General features: G+C 45.5%; 1 protein-coding gene across 1 annotated transcript in view; it reads right to left on the bottom strand.

Moving 5' to 3' along the window:
• LOC110492842 (SRC kinase signaling inhibitor 1) overlaps positions 1 to 19809 on the bottom strand; it is a 66784-nt gene extending 46975 nt beyond the window's left edge. Inside the window, exons 1-3 of the mRNA XM_036945876.1 lie at positions 19026 to 19809; positions 5002 to 5207; positions 3476 to 3795 (exon numbers count right to left, since the gene is read on the bottom strand). Coding sequence (XP_036801771.1) covers positions 3476 to 3772 — 297 coding nt within the window. The 5' untranslated portion in view covers positions 3773 to 3795; positions 5002 to 5207; positions 19026 to 19809. The remainder of the gene's footprint in view (positions 1 to 3475; positions 3796 to 5001; positions 5208 to 19025) is intronic.
• Between the last annotated feature and the right edge of the window lie 494 nt (positions 19810 to 20303).

The raw sequence follows: 20303 nt of genomic DNA, 5'->3' as shown, positions 1-20303 counted from the left end.
ATTTGAGATTTCTGGTTCCAACCGCCGTGTCTTCGTGAAATGCAGAGTAGGTGAACGGAAGATCTCTGCATATGTGGTTCCCACCGTGAAGCACAGAGGAGGAGGTGTGATGGTGTGGGGGTGCTTTGCTGGTGACACTGTCAGTGATATATTTAGAATTCAAGGAACACTTAAACAGCATGGTTACCACAGCATTCTGCAGCGATACGCCATCCCACCTGGTTTGCGCTTAGTGGGACTATCATTTGTTTTTCAACAGGACAATGACCCAACACCTCCAGGCTGTGTAAGGGCTATTTGACCAAGAAGGAGAGTGATGGAGTGTTGCATCAGATGACCAGGCCTCCACAATCACCCAACGTCAACCCAATTGTAATGGCTTGGGATGAGTTGCACCGCAGAGATAAGGAAAAGCAGCCAACAAGTGCTCAGCATATGTGGGAACTCCTCCAAGACTGTTGGAAAAGCATTCCAGGTGAAGCTGGTTGAGAGAATGCCAAGAGTGTGCAAAGCTGTCATCAAGGCAAAAGGTGGTTACTTTGAAGAATCTAAAATATATGTAACGATGTGCGCTGAGAGTCGGGAAGCAAGTTCAGGGAGCAGAGTGTTTTCATAAATAAAGGGAACATAATACAAAACAAGAAACTAAAACAGCACACAGACAAGAAACAGAAACAATGATGCCTGGGGAAGGAACCAAAGGGAGTGACATATATAAGGAAGGTAATCAGGGAGGTGATGAAGTCCAGGTGAGTCTGATGACTTGCAGGTGCACGTAACAATGGTGACAGGTGTATAAATCTGCCAATATTGAGCAGCCTGGTGACTTAGAGGCCGGAGAGGGAGCACACGTGACAATATAAAATAGATTTTGTTTAACAGTTTTTTGGTTCCTTCATGATTCCATGTGTGTTATTTCATAGTTGTGATGTCTTCACTATTATTCTACAATGTAGAAAATAGTAAAAATTAAGAAAAACCCTTGAACCGCTGTAGGTGTGTCCAAACTTTTGACTGGCACTGTACATAGCGCAGTTGAAATGACAATACAAGAAATATAAAATGGCTGTGTCTCTTCACAGTTCCCGTTGTGCAGTAAGGTGTTCTTTTATCTGTTTTTTTAAACTGGTTTTATTCCTAGCTTGAGTGACCTGGGGTGATATTTAATACAGTGCCTTTCCCAGCCTCTGTTCTGTTCTGGACCTGGGGACTGTGCAGAGACCTCTGGTTGTATGTCTTGTGTTGTACCAATGAGTGTCCAAACTGTGTGCCAACTGCTTAAATATAAAGGTCGGTACCTTCAACACATCAACACCTCACACAAAGAGCAATGGTGATGCAGTCAATCTCTCCTCAACTTTGAGCCAGGAGAGACTGACATGCATGTCCTAGCACCTACCTCTACACATCCATTTTGTACTCGCATAACTCCACCCACTAACATACCAGTAGACTTATGCATATGCATTAAACACATTTTCCCACGTCCCCCCCCCCCCGCTCTCTATTCATGTATTCATCCACCTTTCCCTCTTCATTCCGCTTACTTCAGCTTCCCCTGCCCACCTCTCCTCCAATGTGCACTAACAAGAGGGCGTTTCAGAACATAAAAACCTGCCCCACACAAAATAAACCGTCCCCCTATGCACCATGAAGGAATTCAATGCCCTGCCATATATCTCAATTACACAAGCTGAAAATCCCACGATGGACCTATGTGTACAGAGAGAGGAAGAGGGAGAGTGAGAGAGAGAGAGAGAGAGAGAGAGGGGAGTGGAGCAATGGATGCCTGACCTGCATGCCAAGTAGTCATCCCTGTACCCACCCTCTCTCTTTCTCTCTCTCTCTCTCACACACTCACTCACTCACACACACACACACACACACACACACACACACACACACACACACACACACACACACACACACACACACACACACACACACACACACACACACACCAGCCCCCTCCTGTTCTTTCAGACACTGCGGCACCACAACCACACCTGGCCAACACCTGCACACTGGTAAAACCTGGCATGAGCCAGCCCAGACACACAGATCATACACACATACACTCACACACCCCTCCTCTTTTGCCTGCAGAAAGGAGGGAGTAGAGGAGAGGCATACCCATTGCATCTTGTCTTACCTGCACTGGTCTCAGCTACACACTCACACACACTCACACAAATGAGCACACACTGGCTGGTCATAGTCACATGCACACACGCAGTCAGGTACAGAAACAGCTCTCTTCCATACATGCATACATCACTCTCTTTCTCGCTCTCCCTTTCTCCTCTCTCTCTGCCCCACATGCAGCGGCAGAAACACGTCTATTCCACAGTAACACCAGAACACACAGGATTCTGCACGTCTCCATTGATTAATGAATGAAAAGGAGAACTGGTACCGTTGCTGCTACTCAACGAGCCTGCTGCTGCCGCTGGCTGACTGGTGGTGTGCTGGTTCACATGATGCTCCACATGCCTCCCTCCCCTTCCTCCTCCCCCCTCTCCATTTTCTGACTGCGGTGGCTCTGTCCTCTCGCTCTCCCGCGAGCCCAGAGGAATCAGTAAATCCCAGGCGGTGTTGGTCTGGATATCTGAAGTAGAACCAGTGGAACTTCCTCTCTCTCTCTCTCTGTCCCTATACCGTTACAGCCCAATCGCAGTTTCAGTCATTCTCTCACTCCTCATCTCTCCCTCTTTGTTTCTCTCTCTCGCTGCTGCTACTGCTGCCATCCGCCCTCTCCACTCTCTCTCTTTGCCTAGGCATTGCCAGCCATATGATATCATTGACTGCCTTATATGGGAATGGGGGGGGGGGGGGGGCAGCGCGGGGGTTGCCGTGGCAACCGTGGACTCCACCTGTTTCTCCCTCTATCTGCCCCTCCGTCTCTCCCTCTTTTTCTCTCTCTCGCACACTTCTGTGTGCAGAAATAGATGGCTGTGCCAGGGTAAATACACTGGGAAAATAAAAGCAAAAGGGAGGAAACAGAGGAGGGGATGGAGTGATACTTGGCCGATGGAGGAGAGAGTGTGGAGAGACGGGAGTCTATGATGAATGGTGGTATTCACAGGCAGGTGATTGGGGTAGAGGGACGGAGGGATCAGGATAGAGGGATGAGGGTAGGGGAGAATAAACAGTCTACACAGCAAAGTCCTGGTGCTTTGCATCTCTAACAGCTTTGGCATGCAAGCATTGACTGCAAAGCATGTGGTGGGTGAGAGGAAAAAAAGAGAGATAGAGAGGGGGATTTGATGGGTGGAAGAGGTCAACCTTTCATGTATGGATCAATGTGTCTATTTCCTTCTTATCTCAAATCTCTGTTTCCATCTTCCTCTAACACCTTCTGATAACTATCAGCCAATGATGTCATAATAAACTGATTCATTGACATGTAGCCTGGATACTCCTGTGGTTCTGTTTTTGTACCAGGGATGGGTAATTGAGGGTATTAAGATGTTACCTGCTGTTGGCGGCCAAAGTTAGGTGATCTCTGGCCCTGAGACATACAGGGGCTGGCCGGATACTTCTGATTTTTCTGGAGGTCCATAAAGGCTTCGTGCTGGCGCTTTATGTCAGCCTTGTGAAGGTTCGTAAGGGCCTCCAGGCTCTTGGCAGCAAGGGTGTTGTGGCGTTGGCGGTTCCCAGAGGTTGGCGCCAGCCCGCCGTTGTTGTTGTTGTTGTGAGGGAAACAGCGCGTGCCGCCGTGGCCCAGGGTGTGGTACTCACACGGGAACTCTGCATCCCCAGTGGAGATCATGTGACCCTTTCTTCTCTCCCGACCTGGAAGGGTCAAAGATGAGGGAACGTGGGGTCAGGGGTCAAGATAAGAACATTTGCTGTGAAGGTTATACGGGGGAATTAAGAAAAAATGCTAGATCTCTGACTTTAACATTAGATTTCCCTAAAGTTAAACAGCCTCCTGACAATATTGGTGTATGTTACAGTATGTGTTCATGGGTGGAGATGGTGAAACAGGAATATCTTAATACTATGACCTGAGTACATGATCCTGTTCTATATAATGACAATCCAGAGTCAAGTAAGTCTCACTCTCCTTAAGATATGCGCGCGCACACACACTTAACCCCATCCATCCACACACACACACATGCATTCACACAAAGACACACACTTAACCCCATCCCTCCACACACACACACACACACACACACACACACACACACACACACACACACACACACACACACACACACACACACACACACACACACACACTTATCCCCATCCCTCCACACACGCACCCATCAATTTATATCAATGGCCTCAAACAGCTGCAGCAATTGCTAAATCCCACAACAGTCAAGGCGACACTATTGTCACAGGGTGAAGTCCCAAATCTTGGAGATGACAGCACTCATGAATGTCAGGACCATTCTGTGTCAGAAGCCAAGATTGGATGTGAGCTGTTCCCCCTTTAGGGAGTAGGTCATAGCGCAATCTAGATCTAGTGACTAGATCTGCAAGCTAGGCATTACCAGACTGTAGCAAACAGTTTTCCTGGGGTCTTCTGAGAATGGAATGGGCAGATCATGAGAGAGGAAGAGAGAGAGAGAGAGAGAGAGAGAGAGAGAGAGAGAGAGAGAGAGAGAGAGAGAGAGAGAGAGAGAGAGAGAGAGAGAAGAGCCTGTGTATCAAGTTTCAGGAGAAGACCCAGATGCAGACAGTGTCGAAGTAACAAAAGTTTATTACTAGAACAGGGGGCAGGCAAAACAACAGGTCAAGGGCAGGCAGAGGTCAATAATCCAGGGTGGTGTGACAAGGTACAGAACAGCAGGCAGGCTCAGGGTCAGGACATGGTCAAAACCGGGAAACTAGAAAACAGGAACTTTAGAAAAGACAGGAGAAAGGGGAAAAACGCTGGTAGACTTGACGAACAAAACGAACAGGTGTCAGACAAACAGACAGAGAACACAAGTGTGATAGAACCCCCCCCCCCCCCCCCCCCCCCCCCACCTGGGCGCATACCTGGTTGACCTGGGTGCCGGCGTTGGAACTCAGCGATGAGGCCTAGGTCCAGGATGTCCCTAGCGGGAACTCAGCACCTCTCCTCCGGGCCATAACCCTCCCAGTCAACCAGGTATTGGAATCCCCTGCCCGAGGTCGAACCTTCAGGAGACGCCTCACCGTGTATGCCGGTTTCCGTTGATGAGACAGGGGAGAGAGAGGTGGGCCTGGAAACAGGAGACAACGGGCTGTGAGACGTGGGTTTGATTCTAGACACATGAAAAAGGGGATGTATACGGAGGGTACAGGGCTACAGAAGACGAAAGGGTGAGGTCAAAAGAGACAAGGTTGGGAAAGAGAGAGTTGGAAAGAAATGAATCGGAGGCAAACGTCGGGAGGTTGAAGTCGCCAAGTACAGTCCAACAGCAAACTAATAAATAAAGGAGAGAATGGTCAGCATCATATACGATAGTGAACCATAAGCGTGCAAGCATCAATGCATTATTTAAACATTCTCTATAGAGGTCCATACATTACGCCTAATGCAACATCAGCTGTTGACCATTCACTGTTGCACTCCTCTCTGTTCCCGTAAGTAGGTCTTAGAGAAGTTAAACAGCTGACGGTATTGAATCCATACAGTAAATCACGTCTTATGGCTGCACTGATAGAGGGATCCATATTGATTTTCTGCAGTTTAGGCCCATTACTTAGTTTGTGGATGGGCAGCTCTATGTGTGATTATCTCGAGGTTAGAAAGCCACAGCCACACAGGTGTTAAAGCTCTCCGACCGACACAGATGTTCTCAAGGTAATACAGTCACTGTTACTGCATTGTCTGGGCTAGATAAGTGCCCTGTACCCAGTTTAAAGGGATAGTTCACTTAAAAACGCTATTTTAGAATTTTGTTCATTAATCCACAAATCTACAAAAAATCGTACATGTCAGAGGTCAAGTTTTCCAGATGGAGCTCTTTCAGTACAGAGCAAAAACGGTGATAATGCGTTTGATATCACTTCAGAGTTGAGGAGGGATGCAGGGATTCCATGATGCAGCCATATGACAGCAGAGATCTGTTAGAGGAGACAGAGAAAATCTGTCGGGGGCTGAAGGTTTTATAATGGAACATTTGCGAAGCCAAAGGCGTGTTTACACATCGATTGGACAGTATAGTATGTTATATACTAAAGTGATGACATCATGTAAATAGATGACGTATCACTTGAATTTGATATTCAATGATATCACTGTAACAATGACATTTTCAATGAAACCAGTTGAATCCATCTATACACAAGGAACCCTGTAGTATCTCCCAATGCTTTTCTACCCTGGCAGTATAACTCACAGCAGTAGGATTCTTAATGACCTGTCACCTCTAACACAGGTCCCATTATTAGAAACGTTATGGGAGAGTTAATTACACTATTAATGCTGGTGACGAACATCCTTTTAATTTTTTCCTATTCACACTGCAGAGTCTTTTATGTAAACTTTGTCTCCGTAGGAGGAGGCCATTTCTCACCCTCATCCCTCCCTCCCTCCCGACCCTCCTCCCTCCTCTTTTGCGAGGCGACCGAGGATTCATCATCGGCGGTTGTGTTCATTAGAGTTGAAGCAGAACTTAAAAACCTGTGAGTGATAGACATTTCCCGGCGGAATTGTATTTCAGCCAACCTGGAGCATGGATACATTCCAAATGGATTGTCTCAAGGCTGTGGCCAAACATTTCTCGTTATGGGGCGAACACAACAATCTTGGACACCGGTGACACGGGAGTGTGACAGAGGCCGTTTTTTATTTTTTATTTTATGGTTTCATCTCTGACACCTGATTATTTCTGTTCAGCTCTGGGAATGGCAAGTTTGTGCTCTGGCCAAGTTCTACTAAAATTATTTCCTAGCTTCTTCCTTCCTTAACTTCATAACTTATTTCCTTCCTTTCCTCCTAACCACCTTCCTCCCTATCCTTCCTTTACTCCCTCTCTCAGTCGCTCATTGATGTCAGTCATATTACTTTCCCAACTCGAAAATGGCCTTACTGAACCATGGACAAGCTAACCTGGTCCCAGATCTGTCTGCGCTGTCCTGTCAACTCCTACAGTATGATCACTGTCATCCCAAACGTTTGCAAGACAGCACAAACAGATCTTGGACAGGGCTAGGGAAACACTGCTTCCTTCCACCCAACAGTTAGCTCTTCTCATCCGGTTTGTGAAGAGCTTGGCTACTGGCCGATGGAAGAGCATGAGAGACAGCTCTGTTAAGCACCGGAACACAAAGTGACTTGAACTCTACTGTCTCCATTGGTTCATTCTAGTCAATGGGAATGAAGGGTTTGACATGCTAACCATTAGATGATAAATGCTTTGGGTGCTGGGATATTGCACAGGATATTGAGACAAATCTGTCATCAATTGCAGACAGTCGTGTTTGTGTGCATGTATTATTCAGCATAATGAAGATGACAAAATATTGAAATATATTGGTGCTTTAAGATGAATCTATTATTGGAGTGGGTCCCTGTGCTCCAAGCAGGGGGAATTGGTTCTGCCAGAGATAAACATCTCACCATGAAAACCCAATGTCCTCCACACACACATAAACTCGCACACGTCAAACGCATGCACACACAGATATATGCCCGCGCACACACACAAACATACACATACACACACACACGACTGATTCTCATTACTGTGCTCTGTCCTCCTCTCTATTCCTTCTCTCCACACAATCTCTTACCACCCAGCTCCCTTCCATTCCCCTCTATTGTCTTCTCTCACACGCTAAGCCACCATCCACTGACTATGCTATTAAGACACATCTCAATACAACCTTCCCATATGATTTGAATTCCCTTATCATACATCTTCCAATGGCCTCTGGCCCAAACGGTACATTCATAGCGTATACCGCTTTTTTGACTAAATACCACACCCATATCTCACAGTACAGTACCACAGTTTACCACGGTCCATCAGCTGACAGCCAGCCTGTCACAGAGCTTAGCACATGACACCCTGGAATTAAAGTGAAGAACAGCTTGTTCCCTCCACCAGTGAAGTCCCAATGGGAGGGCCTGAGGCATTAGTTGTGACATTATTTACATGTCAAAGGAAAGTGTACATCATAACGCAGAAAACACAGTTAACAGTCAAGATAGAGATGAAATGTTGAAACGGTAATTACGTAATAATGCCCTTAATAATTACCATTTTGTATTGAGGGATTCATTCCATTGGATATTGCATGGCGCTCAATACCTTGGAATATGTTTTTTTTTAAATATTTTCGGGTATACATTAGTACATGCCTACTATGACAGCTGGTGCCTGTAACTTTTTGACAATGCACACTATGCTTAGCATGACCACAGTCATCTGTTAATGCAAACGTTGTCCCTGGCCAGGATCTATGCTTGGAGCTGAGGAGACGTTCTCTCCCTCTGGGTTCAGACATTGACTGAATGCCGGGGCTGGATGAGTCAGAGTCTATGATCTAAAAATCTAATCAGTGGCCAAGATTGGGCTTGGGATTCAGCCAGGCAGCTCCATGTTAGTGACCAAGATTGGGCTTGGGATTCAGCCAGGCAGCTCCATGTTAGTGACCAAGACTGGGCTTGGGATTCAGCCAGGCAGCTCCATGTCAGCGACCAAGACTTTGACATGGTCGCGGTTTGACATAATTGTCACGCCCTGGCCATAGAGAGGCTTTTATTCTCTATTTTGGGTAGGCCAGGGTGTGACTAGGGTGGGCATTCTAGTTTCTTTATTTCTATGTTTACTGTTTCTATGTTTTGGCCGGGTAGGGTTCTCAATCAGGGACAGCTGTCTATCGTTGTCTCTGATTGGGAATCATACTTAGGCAGCCTTTTTTCCTTTGTATTTTGTGGGTAGTTATCTTTGTTAGTGCCACTATAGCCCTAGTAAGCCTCACGGTCGTGTCTTTGTTTCTTGTTTTGTTGGCGACATTTACATACATAAAGGAAAATGTACGCTCACCACGCTGCACCTTGGTCCGGTCATTTCCATGACGACCGGGACAATAATACACTAAAAACACCAGGAAATCAGCTCCAAGTGGTTTTAATTTAAGAACTCTGTTCCCAAGTCTTCCCACGCATGATAGAGAGACACGTGATCGAATATAAATGGAAGCAAGGTTTGAAATGAATGTTTTAGTGAGACATATCTGTTTGGGCTTCTCGGGGTCAACAAACAAACAGTTGATGATCCCTGGTCTATTCTGTATCCTTGGCGTTAGGAGGGTGCATTCTTTCGGAGCAGATGGGCTATTTAATTACCGGCCCCGCAGAGCTGAAGTATTGCTGGCTGTCTTCTCTGCGTGGCAGTTGATTGATCAACTGAATGTATTGATTAGGTACAAAATTCACTCATGTATTGATTAGATTGGATAGACTGGAGAGTGACCAGAGGTGTTTCAGTCATGTAGTACCCTGATCGAATAGCCCTGTTTTGAAGTCATACGACAAGCATACTGCATCAGTACACTACACTATGCCAACTAAGGGAAACATTTTCTGTGGATAGCATATGTACTGTAAAGCTCACTGCACGACGGCACATCGTTGGTTAGTCTTTAGTAATTTGCTGAATTCACTAATTTTGCTTAAGCGTCATCTCCAATCTGCCTTGACTGCAAATGTGATGCGCGCTGAGGCAATTCACACACCCAGCAACTCATAACTGGAAACTTTTTACAGACATATTCTACAATGGTCATAAGTCAACTGCTACATGGACAGTGAAGTAGGCTAAGCAATTAAAAAGACTGAAGCTCAGAGGAAAAGAAAGGCAAATGGGAAACTGATTCAGTTGAGCAGGCAGTTAAATAGAAAAGTGTGTGTGTGTGTGTGTGTGTGTGTGTGTGTGTGTGTGTGTGTGTGTGTGTGTGTGTGTGTGTGTGTGTGTGTGTGCGTTTGTGTGTGTTTGCATGCGTGCGAGAGAGAGAGAGATCCAGTGTATTGTGTGTCAAAATATTAAAAGCTTAGCTCATCTGATAATGAAAAAACACCACACACACACACACACACACACACACACACACACACACAAACACACACACACACCTCCAAGTTCAAGACAATGTGTTGCTGAGCATGAGGTCAGACAGGTGTATCGATGCATGTGCACAGCATCAACATCCTACCCTTTGCATTTATATGACACAGCCTGGCACCCCATGCTGTTGGTATCACTGATCTCTCCCTTCCATGTCCCCACAGGTCCAAATGTCTCCTTAACCCCTGCCCTCTGTAGCTGCTGGGTGCCTGGCTGGGCTGGTTGTCTGGCTGGGCTGGGGGCTGGAGGTTGGCTAGGATGGGGCCTGACTGGGCTGGAGGCTGTGAGTAATGCAGCGTGCCGCTGGGTCAGCTATTCTGGGTGGCAGAGTTTCAATCACAACCAACCTGCTGTAGCATCACGGTCAGTCAGCAAAAATACCACAGCCAGACCAGAGCATGGCCCTACCACAGCCAGACCACAGCCAGACCACAGCATGGCCCTACCACAGCCAGACCATAACATGGCCCTACCACAGCCAGACCATAACATGGCCCTACCGCAGCCAGACCACAGCATGGCCCTACCACAGCCAGACCATAATATGGCCCTACCACAGCCAGACCATAACACCGCCCTACCACAGCCAGACCATAACATGGCCCTACCACAGCCAGACCACAGCATGGCCCTACCACAGCCAGACCATAACATCGCCCTACCACAGCCAGACCATAACATGGCCCTACCACAGCCAGACCATAACATGGCCCTACCACAGCCAGACCACAGCATGGCCCTACCACAGCCAGACCATAACATGGCCCTACCACAGCCAGACCATAACATGGCCCTACCACAGCCAGACCACAGCATGGCCCTACCACAGCCAGACCATAACATGGCCCTACCACAGCCAGACCATAACACGGCTCTACCACAGCCAGACCATAACATGGCCCTACCACAGCCAGACCATAATATGGCCCAACCACAGCCAGATCATAACATGGCCCAACCACAGCCAGACCATAACATGGCCCTACCACAGCCAGACCATAACATGGCCCTACCACAGCCAGACCATAACATGGCCCTACCACAGCCAGACCACAGCATGGCGATACCACACCCAGACCATAACATGGCTCTACCACAGCCAGACCATAACATGGCCCAACCACAGCCAGATCATAACATGGCCCAACCACAGCCAGACCACAGCATGGCCCTACCACAGCCAGACCATAACATGGCTCTACCACAGCCAGACCATAACATGGCCCTACCACAGCCAGACCATAATATGGCCCAACCACAGCCAGATCATAACATGGCCCAACCACAGCCAGACCACAGCATGGCCCTACCACAGCCAGACCATAACATGGCCCAACCACAGCCAGACCACAGCATGGCCCTACCACAGCCAGATCATAGCATGGCCCTTCCACAGCCAGATCATAACATGGCCCAACCACAGCCAGACCACAGCATGGCCCTACCACAGCCAGACCATAACATGGCCCTACCACAGCCAGACCATAATATGGCCCTAACACAGCCAGACCATAATATGGCCCAACCACAGCCAGACCACAGCATGGCCCTACCACAGCCAGACCATAATATGGCCCAACCACAGCCAGACCATAACATGGCCCTAACACAGCCAGACCATAATATGGCCCTACCACAGCCAGACCATAACATGGCCCAACCACAGCCAGACCATAGACACAGACCACAGTCTGATCAAAGCAAGACCATTGAGACAGACCATGACAGACCACAACCAGAACATATAGTTAGTTAGACCTTACAGCCAATCTACAGACCACGGCCACTGACAACAACCAGACCAGTCAGGCTACAACAAGACCATAGCTAGACCATATAAATACCACAACTTGACCACAACCAGACCAGTCAGACTACAACCAGACCATAGCTAGACCATAGAAATACCACAACTAGACCACAACCAGACCAGTCAGATACAACCAGACCATAGCTAGACCATAGAAATACCACAACCAGACCAGTCAGACTACAACCAGACCATAGCTAGACCATATAAATACCACAACTTGACCACAACCAGACCAGTCAGACTACAACCAGACCATAGCTAGACCATAGAAATACCACAACTAGACCACAACCAGACCAGTCAGATACAACCAGACCATAGCTAGACCATAGAAATACCACAACCAGACCAGTCAGACTACAACCAGACCATAGCTAGATCATAGAAATACCACAACTAGACCAAAATCAGACCAGTCAGACTACAACCAGACCATAGCTAGACCATAGAAATACCACAACTAGACCACAACCAGACCATAGCTAGACTATAGAAATACCCCAGCCAAACCACAACCAGATCAGCCCCACCTCAGCCAGATATACACTCTTCCCTCTCATCATCTTTTTTAAAAAACACAGCATCTTGTACAAGGGAAATTACAGCTTTGAGACTGTATCAAAATGTGGGTCAATGTCTGTCAAGATGACCTCAACTAAAGTGTATGATTGAGTATTCTGATGGAAAGCTGGCTATAAAAAAATAGATGAAGACATTTCCAGAGAAATTAAGCAAGCCATCATAGTGAAAACATAATTAAGTGCTCTGGGAGATGGATGGCATTATGTCATAGAGGCAATTCTTTAAAAAATGTAAGCTGGATCAAAAAAAATGACAACAAAACGGTAATTGGGGTTGGGTTGAATGCAGAAGGCACATTTCAGTTGAAGGCATTCAGTTGTACAACTGACTAGGTACCCCCCTTTCCCCTTCCCTTTAAATTCAACCGGTGACATTCTTCCTGCAATAGTACAGTACCTCTTCGTTGAAAGACGTTTTTCAAGAAAAGAAAGCCCTAGATATCCGGGGATTTACAAACTGATATCAAACGAACATCAAAGGGATTCTGAAGTTGTAGATTAGTGGAATTTGATCAACACAACTTCAAAAGCATCACATTGATTCGGAGTCAGCAATCCTCTCCCGGCTGTATTAGAAAATAGAGTATATATCACCGGAGCTGCAGCTACTTCCGATATACGACGCAAAACCTCTGACGTACTCTAAACTAAAAAACAAAGTAATCATAAGTAATCAGTGTCAAAACCCAGAGGGGTGCAAGGCATCATCCAACAGGCTCGTCCTAATTTTCCCTTTGAAATCCTCTGACATCACAACAAAATATGAGCTAATTGCACAAGATGAATATATCCTATACTATTTGCATTTTGCCCTGACATGTCTGCTAGCTTACAACCTCATCCATATTCATGGTTGCCCCAGTCACGTGAGAAACGGACTGGCAGAAGGCTAACTGTGCCATTTAAGAAGGCGAGACCTCGACTAGTGCTCAGTATGGTTTTTAATAGTCTGTTAACTACTCAAGGTCAGTCCAGGTTAAAAGGGAAGTTACTAAAGTGTTTCAATTCCCCTTTAAGGTTGATGTGCCTTGCAGCCGCATACTTCTCTCCCTGGGCGGCAGGGCAGAGGATTTGGGCTCCACTACACTCTGAGCATCCAGCCCCTCTCGCTCTCCTTGGTTATGCAAAAGACAGATAATCTTGGTGCATGCAGCTTTGCAAGAAGGTCTGCTCCGCAGTCGAGCTGACTGCCTGGCTCATTCCAGCACCCCTCATCCAGTCCACTGATGCAGAATGTGTCAATTATAGCACAGCAGGAATGGATGGATCGTACCTGGCTGGTCCTGTGCCGGTGTGTCCTTTGCAGAGGCTCTACATTGTAGTGGAGTGTGTGTCCCAGTGTGTGTGAGGTGTGTGTGTGTATCGAGTGCCAGTGAAGAGCAAAGGAGGAGTGCACAGTGCAGTGCCGGAGATTGGAGACAGGCAGGGTTTCTGACTGTGCTGCTGAGACTGTGTGTGTGTGTGTGTGTGTGTGTGTGTGTGTGTGTGTGTGTGTGTGTGTGTGTGTGTGTGTGTGTGTGTGTGTGTGTGTGTGTGTGTGTGTGTGTGTGCGCGCGTGCGTGCGTGCGTGCGTGCGTGCGTGCGTGTGTGTGTGTGTCTGAGAGTATAATCCTTTCCCCGTCTTCAGGGACAAGCTGCAAATGAGCTGGTCTCCCTTTTCTCTCTTCTAGCTCTCTTCTCTCTCTCTTCTCTCACTGTATCTCAGACTCGCACATGAGCCTCCAGCACAATGATCCTCCCATGATGCCACCTTTCGCCTGATAACACAGGATGAGGCGAGCTGTCTTTTCCTGTCTCTATTAATGACTACGACGATATCCATCATCAGTCTCTCTCTCTCTCTCTCTCACTTTTCTCTTCATAGCAACTCGGTGGCCGCCTCGCTGTCGGTGCTGCAAAGTCTTGTGTATCTGGTGTACGCGATTAGACACCCACTCTACTGTGGGATTTACACATGCATGTTGTTTACACATCCACTGATCCACTCCAAGGGGATGCGAACACGTCCGTTTGATTGGGGATGTTTAGATATTCTAATAATTCCTGTAGTTTGTAAATTTATATTTGCGAAAGTGATGTTTACTTCCTATTCACACACTGTTGATGAGAACATATTTGGGGGGGATGTTGGTTTACTGTGAATATTGTGTTCGTCATGGTTGCGACTCAAATCTAACGCTAATAGATTCAATAACGGTATTTGCTCACCCACTATTGTGGTTGGGAGGATTATTTTTTTTAATAGTTGATGATACACCAGCACATCCAATTTGTGGTTCATCATGATTGTGGGGGAGTGATAGAGCCTGGAGTTAAAACGTAATCAAACTGGCAGAAGGCATTAGCACCGTGCCAATCAAAGGCTACATCATTTTCATCAGACGAGATCATTAGCAAGGTAGATCGAGACCATAGATAACGCTGCTCTGCTGTATTTGGCCCCACGTTCTGCTTTAAGGAGAAAGTGTGGGCAGTAATGACATCCCCTATTGTGCTAAAACCAGATTACCATTGATGTGAGGAGCAGTAAGGAGCAGCCCAACTGGGATGATTAGTGTAGACTTAGTGGGATTCAGGCTGAAGCGGCAGAAATATGGAGGGACTGCACACTTGTCATCCCAATAAAATCACACCGGAGGCTGTGGGACTGTTGTGGATGGGCAGGGTGAAGAACGAGCTTCTGCAGTGTGTGTGTGTGTGTGTGTGTGTGAAAACCCAGCACAATCTAATCAGCAAGCACTTTCTTGCTCTTTCTTTCTCTACTACTTTACCTTCAGGTTGTTGTTTTTTTACCTCATGGAAAGATTCCTGATGGGACATTGCCATTGTCAATCCGTTTTGATCCATTACATTTGAGTCATTTAGCAGACGCTCTTACTAAGAGCGACTTGCAGGCGCAAATAGGGTTAAGTGCCTTGCTCAAGGGCACAATGATATCTTTTTTTTACCTAGTCGGCTTGGAGATTCGAACTGGCGACCTTTCAGTTACTGGCCCAATGCTCTTAACTGCCATGCCACCCAATAATGAACCAATGCCTAAAGACATGAAAAGATAAGGAATTGAAATGATACATGCTATGTCCGCTTGTGGTGCAGGACAAAACATTTAATTTCACCGTCATATATCAGGATTTCAGAGGGACAGAGTGTATAATCAAGAAATCAGCAGTTGCTCATCCGCACAATGTAATTTAGTAATCAGGCTTTAGTCTCTGTTTGTTTGATTTCATTCAAGACATAGTTAAATTATCAAGCTCGCATCTGAGCAAACAAACGTGGGGAAAGCCCACATCTGTCACATACAAAATGCAGGAGAGAGAACCCTGAAGACAGACGCCTATTTCTGAACACCAGCCTTGGCTCAATTTCCTCCTGTAAGAACACCCAGTGTGAAAATAACCCCTTGCCCCCTGTGTCATGGCTGTGTACAGAAAGGAACTGGAACTATATAGGCAATACGCTTAACCTTCCAGTGGACTTATATTATTGGACCTTCGGCCATATAGCTTTTGACCCTATAGCTTACACCTTGGGAATGGATTTGGGGGAAATCAGTATGGGAATTCCTTACTGTCATATCCCCAGGCATTTAGCTAGGAACCTTTTTTACCAGTCAAAATGTCCCTCCTGATTGTAAAGAACCCTATATCTCACTTGATGGCTACAGTATATCTTACTTGAAACCTGGTCACTAGGAGTAACTGGCTTTCGAGCCTGTAATTCAATCTCATCTCTCCTACAGTTGACTGGCCTAATGAGTACTCAAAGTCATCTCACCTGCTGTGTACTTGGTTTAAATAAGCTCTTTCAGGTTTCAGCCTCTATGCCTTTCCCGGTGCTCTCTGCATCTCTGCGTGTCTCCTTGCCCCTGCCGTCTCGCCCACTGTCAACACGCTAGATCAAATGGCGAATGAAAACCAACATTTAGTTCAGCTCCGTTTTCCCGTTTCCAAAGACTGCTATTTCCGTGTGACAGACTCTTTCCTGTATCCCTTTTCCTCAGTCAGTCACTCATACGTTCTGTGTATCTGATGTTTGTCTTCCCCCCCCCCCCCCCCCCCCCAAGGCTTTTTCACATCACTGAGAAGAGTGAGCTTAACTCATTCAGTCGCTACACACAAAGATTTCAGGCTTTTAAGGCAAGTCTGAGAAAAAACGAGCAGTGCTGAGAAAACCTTCACTCTGCAGAGCTCAAAGCAATTCTCTAAATACAAACATACGATGCATGTCAGCCATTTATGGCCCAACACAAGGCAATGTGTTCGTTCAGTAAAAATATCAACTCATGTATAAAGTTTACATACACCTTAGCCAAACAGATTTAAACTTCACAATTTCACAATTGTTGACATTTAATCCAAGTAAATATTCCTTGTCTTAGGTCAGTTACGATCACCAATTTATTTTAAGAATGTGAAATGGCAGAATAATAGTAGAGAGAATTATTTGTTTCAGCTTTTATTTCTTTCATCACATTCCCAGTGTGTCAGAAGTTTACATACACTCAATTAGTATTTGGTAGCATTGCCTTTAAATTGTTTAAATTGGGTCAAACATTTCGGGTAGCCGTCCATAAGCTTCCCACAATAAATTGGGTGAATTTTGGCCTATTCCTACTGACAGAGGTGGTGTAACTGAGTAAGGTTTGTAGGCCTCCTTGCTCACACAAGCTTTTTCAGTTCTGCCCACACATTTTCTATTGGATTGAGGTCAGGGCTTTGTGATGGCCATTCCAATACCTTGACTTTGTTGTCCTTAAGCCATTTTGCCACAACTTTGGAAGTATGCTTGGGATCATTGTCCATTAGGAAGACATTTGCGACCAAACTTTAACTTCCTGACTGATGTCTTGAGATGTTGCTTCAATATATCCACATAATTTTCCAGCCTCATGATGCCATCTATTTTGTGAAGTGCGCTAGACCCTCCTGCAGCAAAGCACCCCCATAACATGATGCTGCCACCCCCGTGCTTCACGGTTGGGATGGTGTTCTTCGGCTTGCAAGCCTCCCCCTTTTTCCTCCAAATATAATGATGGTCATTATGGCCAAACAGTTATATTTTTGTTTCATCAGACCAGAGGACATTTCTCCAAAAAGTACGATCTTTGCCCCCCCATGTGCAGTTGCAAACCGTAGTCTGGCTTTTTTATGGAGGTTTTGGAGCAGTGGCTTCTTCCTTGCTGAGCAGCCTTTCAGGTTATGTCGATATATGACTCGTTTTACTGTGGATATAGATACTTTTGTACCTGTTTCCTCCAAGGTCCTTTGTTGTTCTTCTGGGATTGATTTGTACTTTTCGAAACAAAGTACATTCATCTCTAGGAGACAGAACAAGTCTCCTTCCTGAGCGGTATGACAGCTGCGTGGTCCCATGGTGTTTATACTTGCGTACTATTGTTTGGAAATTGCTCCCAAGGATGAACAAGACTTGTGGAGGTCTACAATTTAGTTTTCTGAGGTCTTGGCTGATTTCTTTTGATTTTCCCATGATGTCAAGCAAAGAGGCACTGAGTTTGAAGGTAGGCCTTGAAATACATCCACAGGTACACCTCCAATTGACTCAAATGATGTCAATCAGCCTATCAGAAGCTTCTAAAGCCATGACATCATTGTCTGGAATTTTCCAAGCTGTTTAAAGGCACAGTCAACTTAGTGTATGTAAACTTCTGACCCACTGGAATTGTGATACAGTGAATTATAAGTGAAATAATCTGTCTGTAAACATTTGTTGGTAAAATTACTTGCGTCATGCACAAAGTAGATGTCCTAACCGACTTGCCAAAACTGTAGTTTGTTAACAAGAAATGTGTGGAGTGGTTGAAAAATGAGTTTTAATGACTCCAACCTAAGTGTATTTAAACTTCAGACGTCAATTGTGTATACTCATAAATGTACCTCAGGCCAGACTCCAATTTATATATCAATATCAAATTGTATATAAAGTGAGGGCTACCTTGATGTACATTAATAACAATCAGTAATAACAATCTAATGTCACTGTGGGGATAATGTCAACACCATGACCATGGAGCACAGCATGTGCATCCCATATCCTCTTCAGGTCTCTCTCGCTCTCTCTCTACACAGTATATATATATATATATATATATATATATATATATATATATATATATATACATATATATATATGTATATGTCTCTCATCACATTAATATCATTAACAAATTTTAGTCCCCATTTGCCTGTAAAATGCCCCTTCAAACCACCTTAATACTATATCAATAACCATTTTTTAATAACACAACGGAAAGTCCAAGCCCCTGACATCCTACCTGCAACACACATGCAACAATATTTAAAATTCCACACATCAATATTGTGCATTTAGACATTTATCAATAACCATCATATGGAGGCGAGAAAACATACTCACTGATAAGACTTCATTCAAACCAGTCAATGAAACATTGGCATATCAACGAGAACATGAACATGCCAAAGAAAACATTCCCAAATCAGCATCCATCCCCCGGGTCAAAAGATCAAAGAGAACTTCCAGCCGCAGCATTTGAGAGAAAGGCACTCAAGTAAAAATTAAAAATACCTGCAGTAACTACAGTATGCACGGAGATAGAGTTGACATGCCTGGGGATGAAGAATTTCCCATTCTGCACCACGACAGTCACACTTCTCCACCGTCCTGTACTGTGTTAGTACTGGATCTCAGCTCCTTTCACTCTGTTTTCTGTTCTCCTCATAGTATATATTCTTCTATTAAGTCGTCTTTCTTTTCCTTCTTTCTTCTTCTGCTTCTCTCTTCATTCTTCTGTTTTCTCTGCATCCATGTTTTTGTCTCCGTTCCAGTTGTTCTGGTACAACCACACTGCACGGGGGAGAGTGTTTTCGGGTTGGTGTGAGTATGTCTGTTCTGTGGTGGGTTGGCAGGGGTGTGTCTGTCTGTCTGTCTGTCTGTCTGTCTGTCTGTCTGTCTGTCTGTCTGTCTGTCTGTCTGTCTGTCTGTCTGTCTGTCTGTCTGTCTGTCTGTCTGTCTGTCTGTCTGTCTGTCTGTCTGTCTGTGTATGTGAAATCCAGCATGCTACAGTGCAGGAGAGCCTTTACCCATGTCTTTGCATGTCCACTGAATAAACTAATGTTTTATTAATGTAAACCCCTCCCCCGAAACACTCCTCTTAAAGGCACAGTGTCCTAACAAAAAAATCTGTGGCTTTGATCTCTGGTCCAAATGACCATGGATGCTATATTTAATCTAGGCATGTTATTTCATTGGATACTATTCAGGATGTATGACTTGTAGAGGATTCATGTCTTGGACGCGTTCCTCTGCCCATGCGTTGCTGACGCATGCCAGATCTTACAACGCCTGGGTAGTTATTTTAGATATCAGCTAGAGCTAGACACATCATATGTAATCTGTCAGTCGATGACACAGTCAATGACGTGGCACGCCACCGTTGGTTAGGCATGCAACGTCTGAGCAGGGGAACGCAACCTTTATGTATGAGAAATGTTTTTGAACCAATGACAAAATCCCAACTATATGTTTGTCAACTCATACTATGTTAACCATTGGTTGCAGGTGTGACATTTGGGACAGTGTGTGGAGTTGTCTTGTACTTTTTCTAGTGTCTTTGACCAAACTTACTGATGGTAGATATAAATAATGGAAACTAACAAAGAAGTGTCTCGACAAGAGCACTAAAGAGAGTCCCATGGATGCGTTAGTGTCTAGTATTTTGTATGCGTGAACTGTGATACGAAGTGGAACCAGTTGATCTATGAGCAGTGTGTGTGTGTCGTGTGTGTGTGTGTGTGTGTGTGTGTGTGTGTGTGTGTGTGTGTGTGTGTGTGTGTGTGTGTGTGT

This window comes from Oncorhynchus mykiss, chromosome 16 (assembly GCF_013265735.2).
Source record: "Oncorhynchus mykiss isolate Arlee chromosome 16, USDA_OmykA_1.1, whole genome shotgun sequence".
Taxonomy (NCBI): domain Eukaryota; kingdom Metazoa; phylum Chordata; class Actinopteri; order Salmoniformes; family Salmonidae; genus Oncorhynchus; species Oncorhynchus mykiss.
This window is presented reverse-complemented; position numbering and strand designations above follow the sequence as displayed.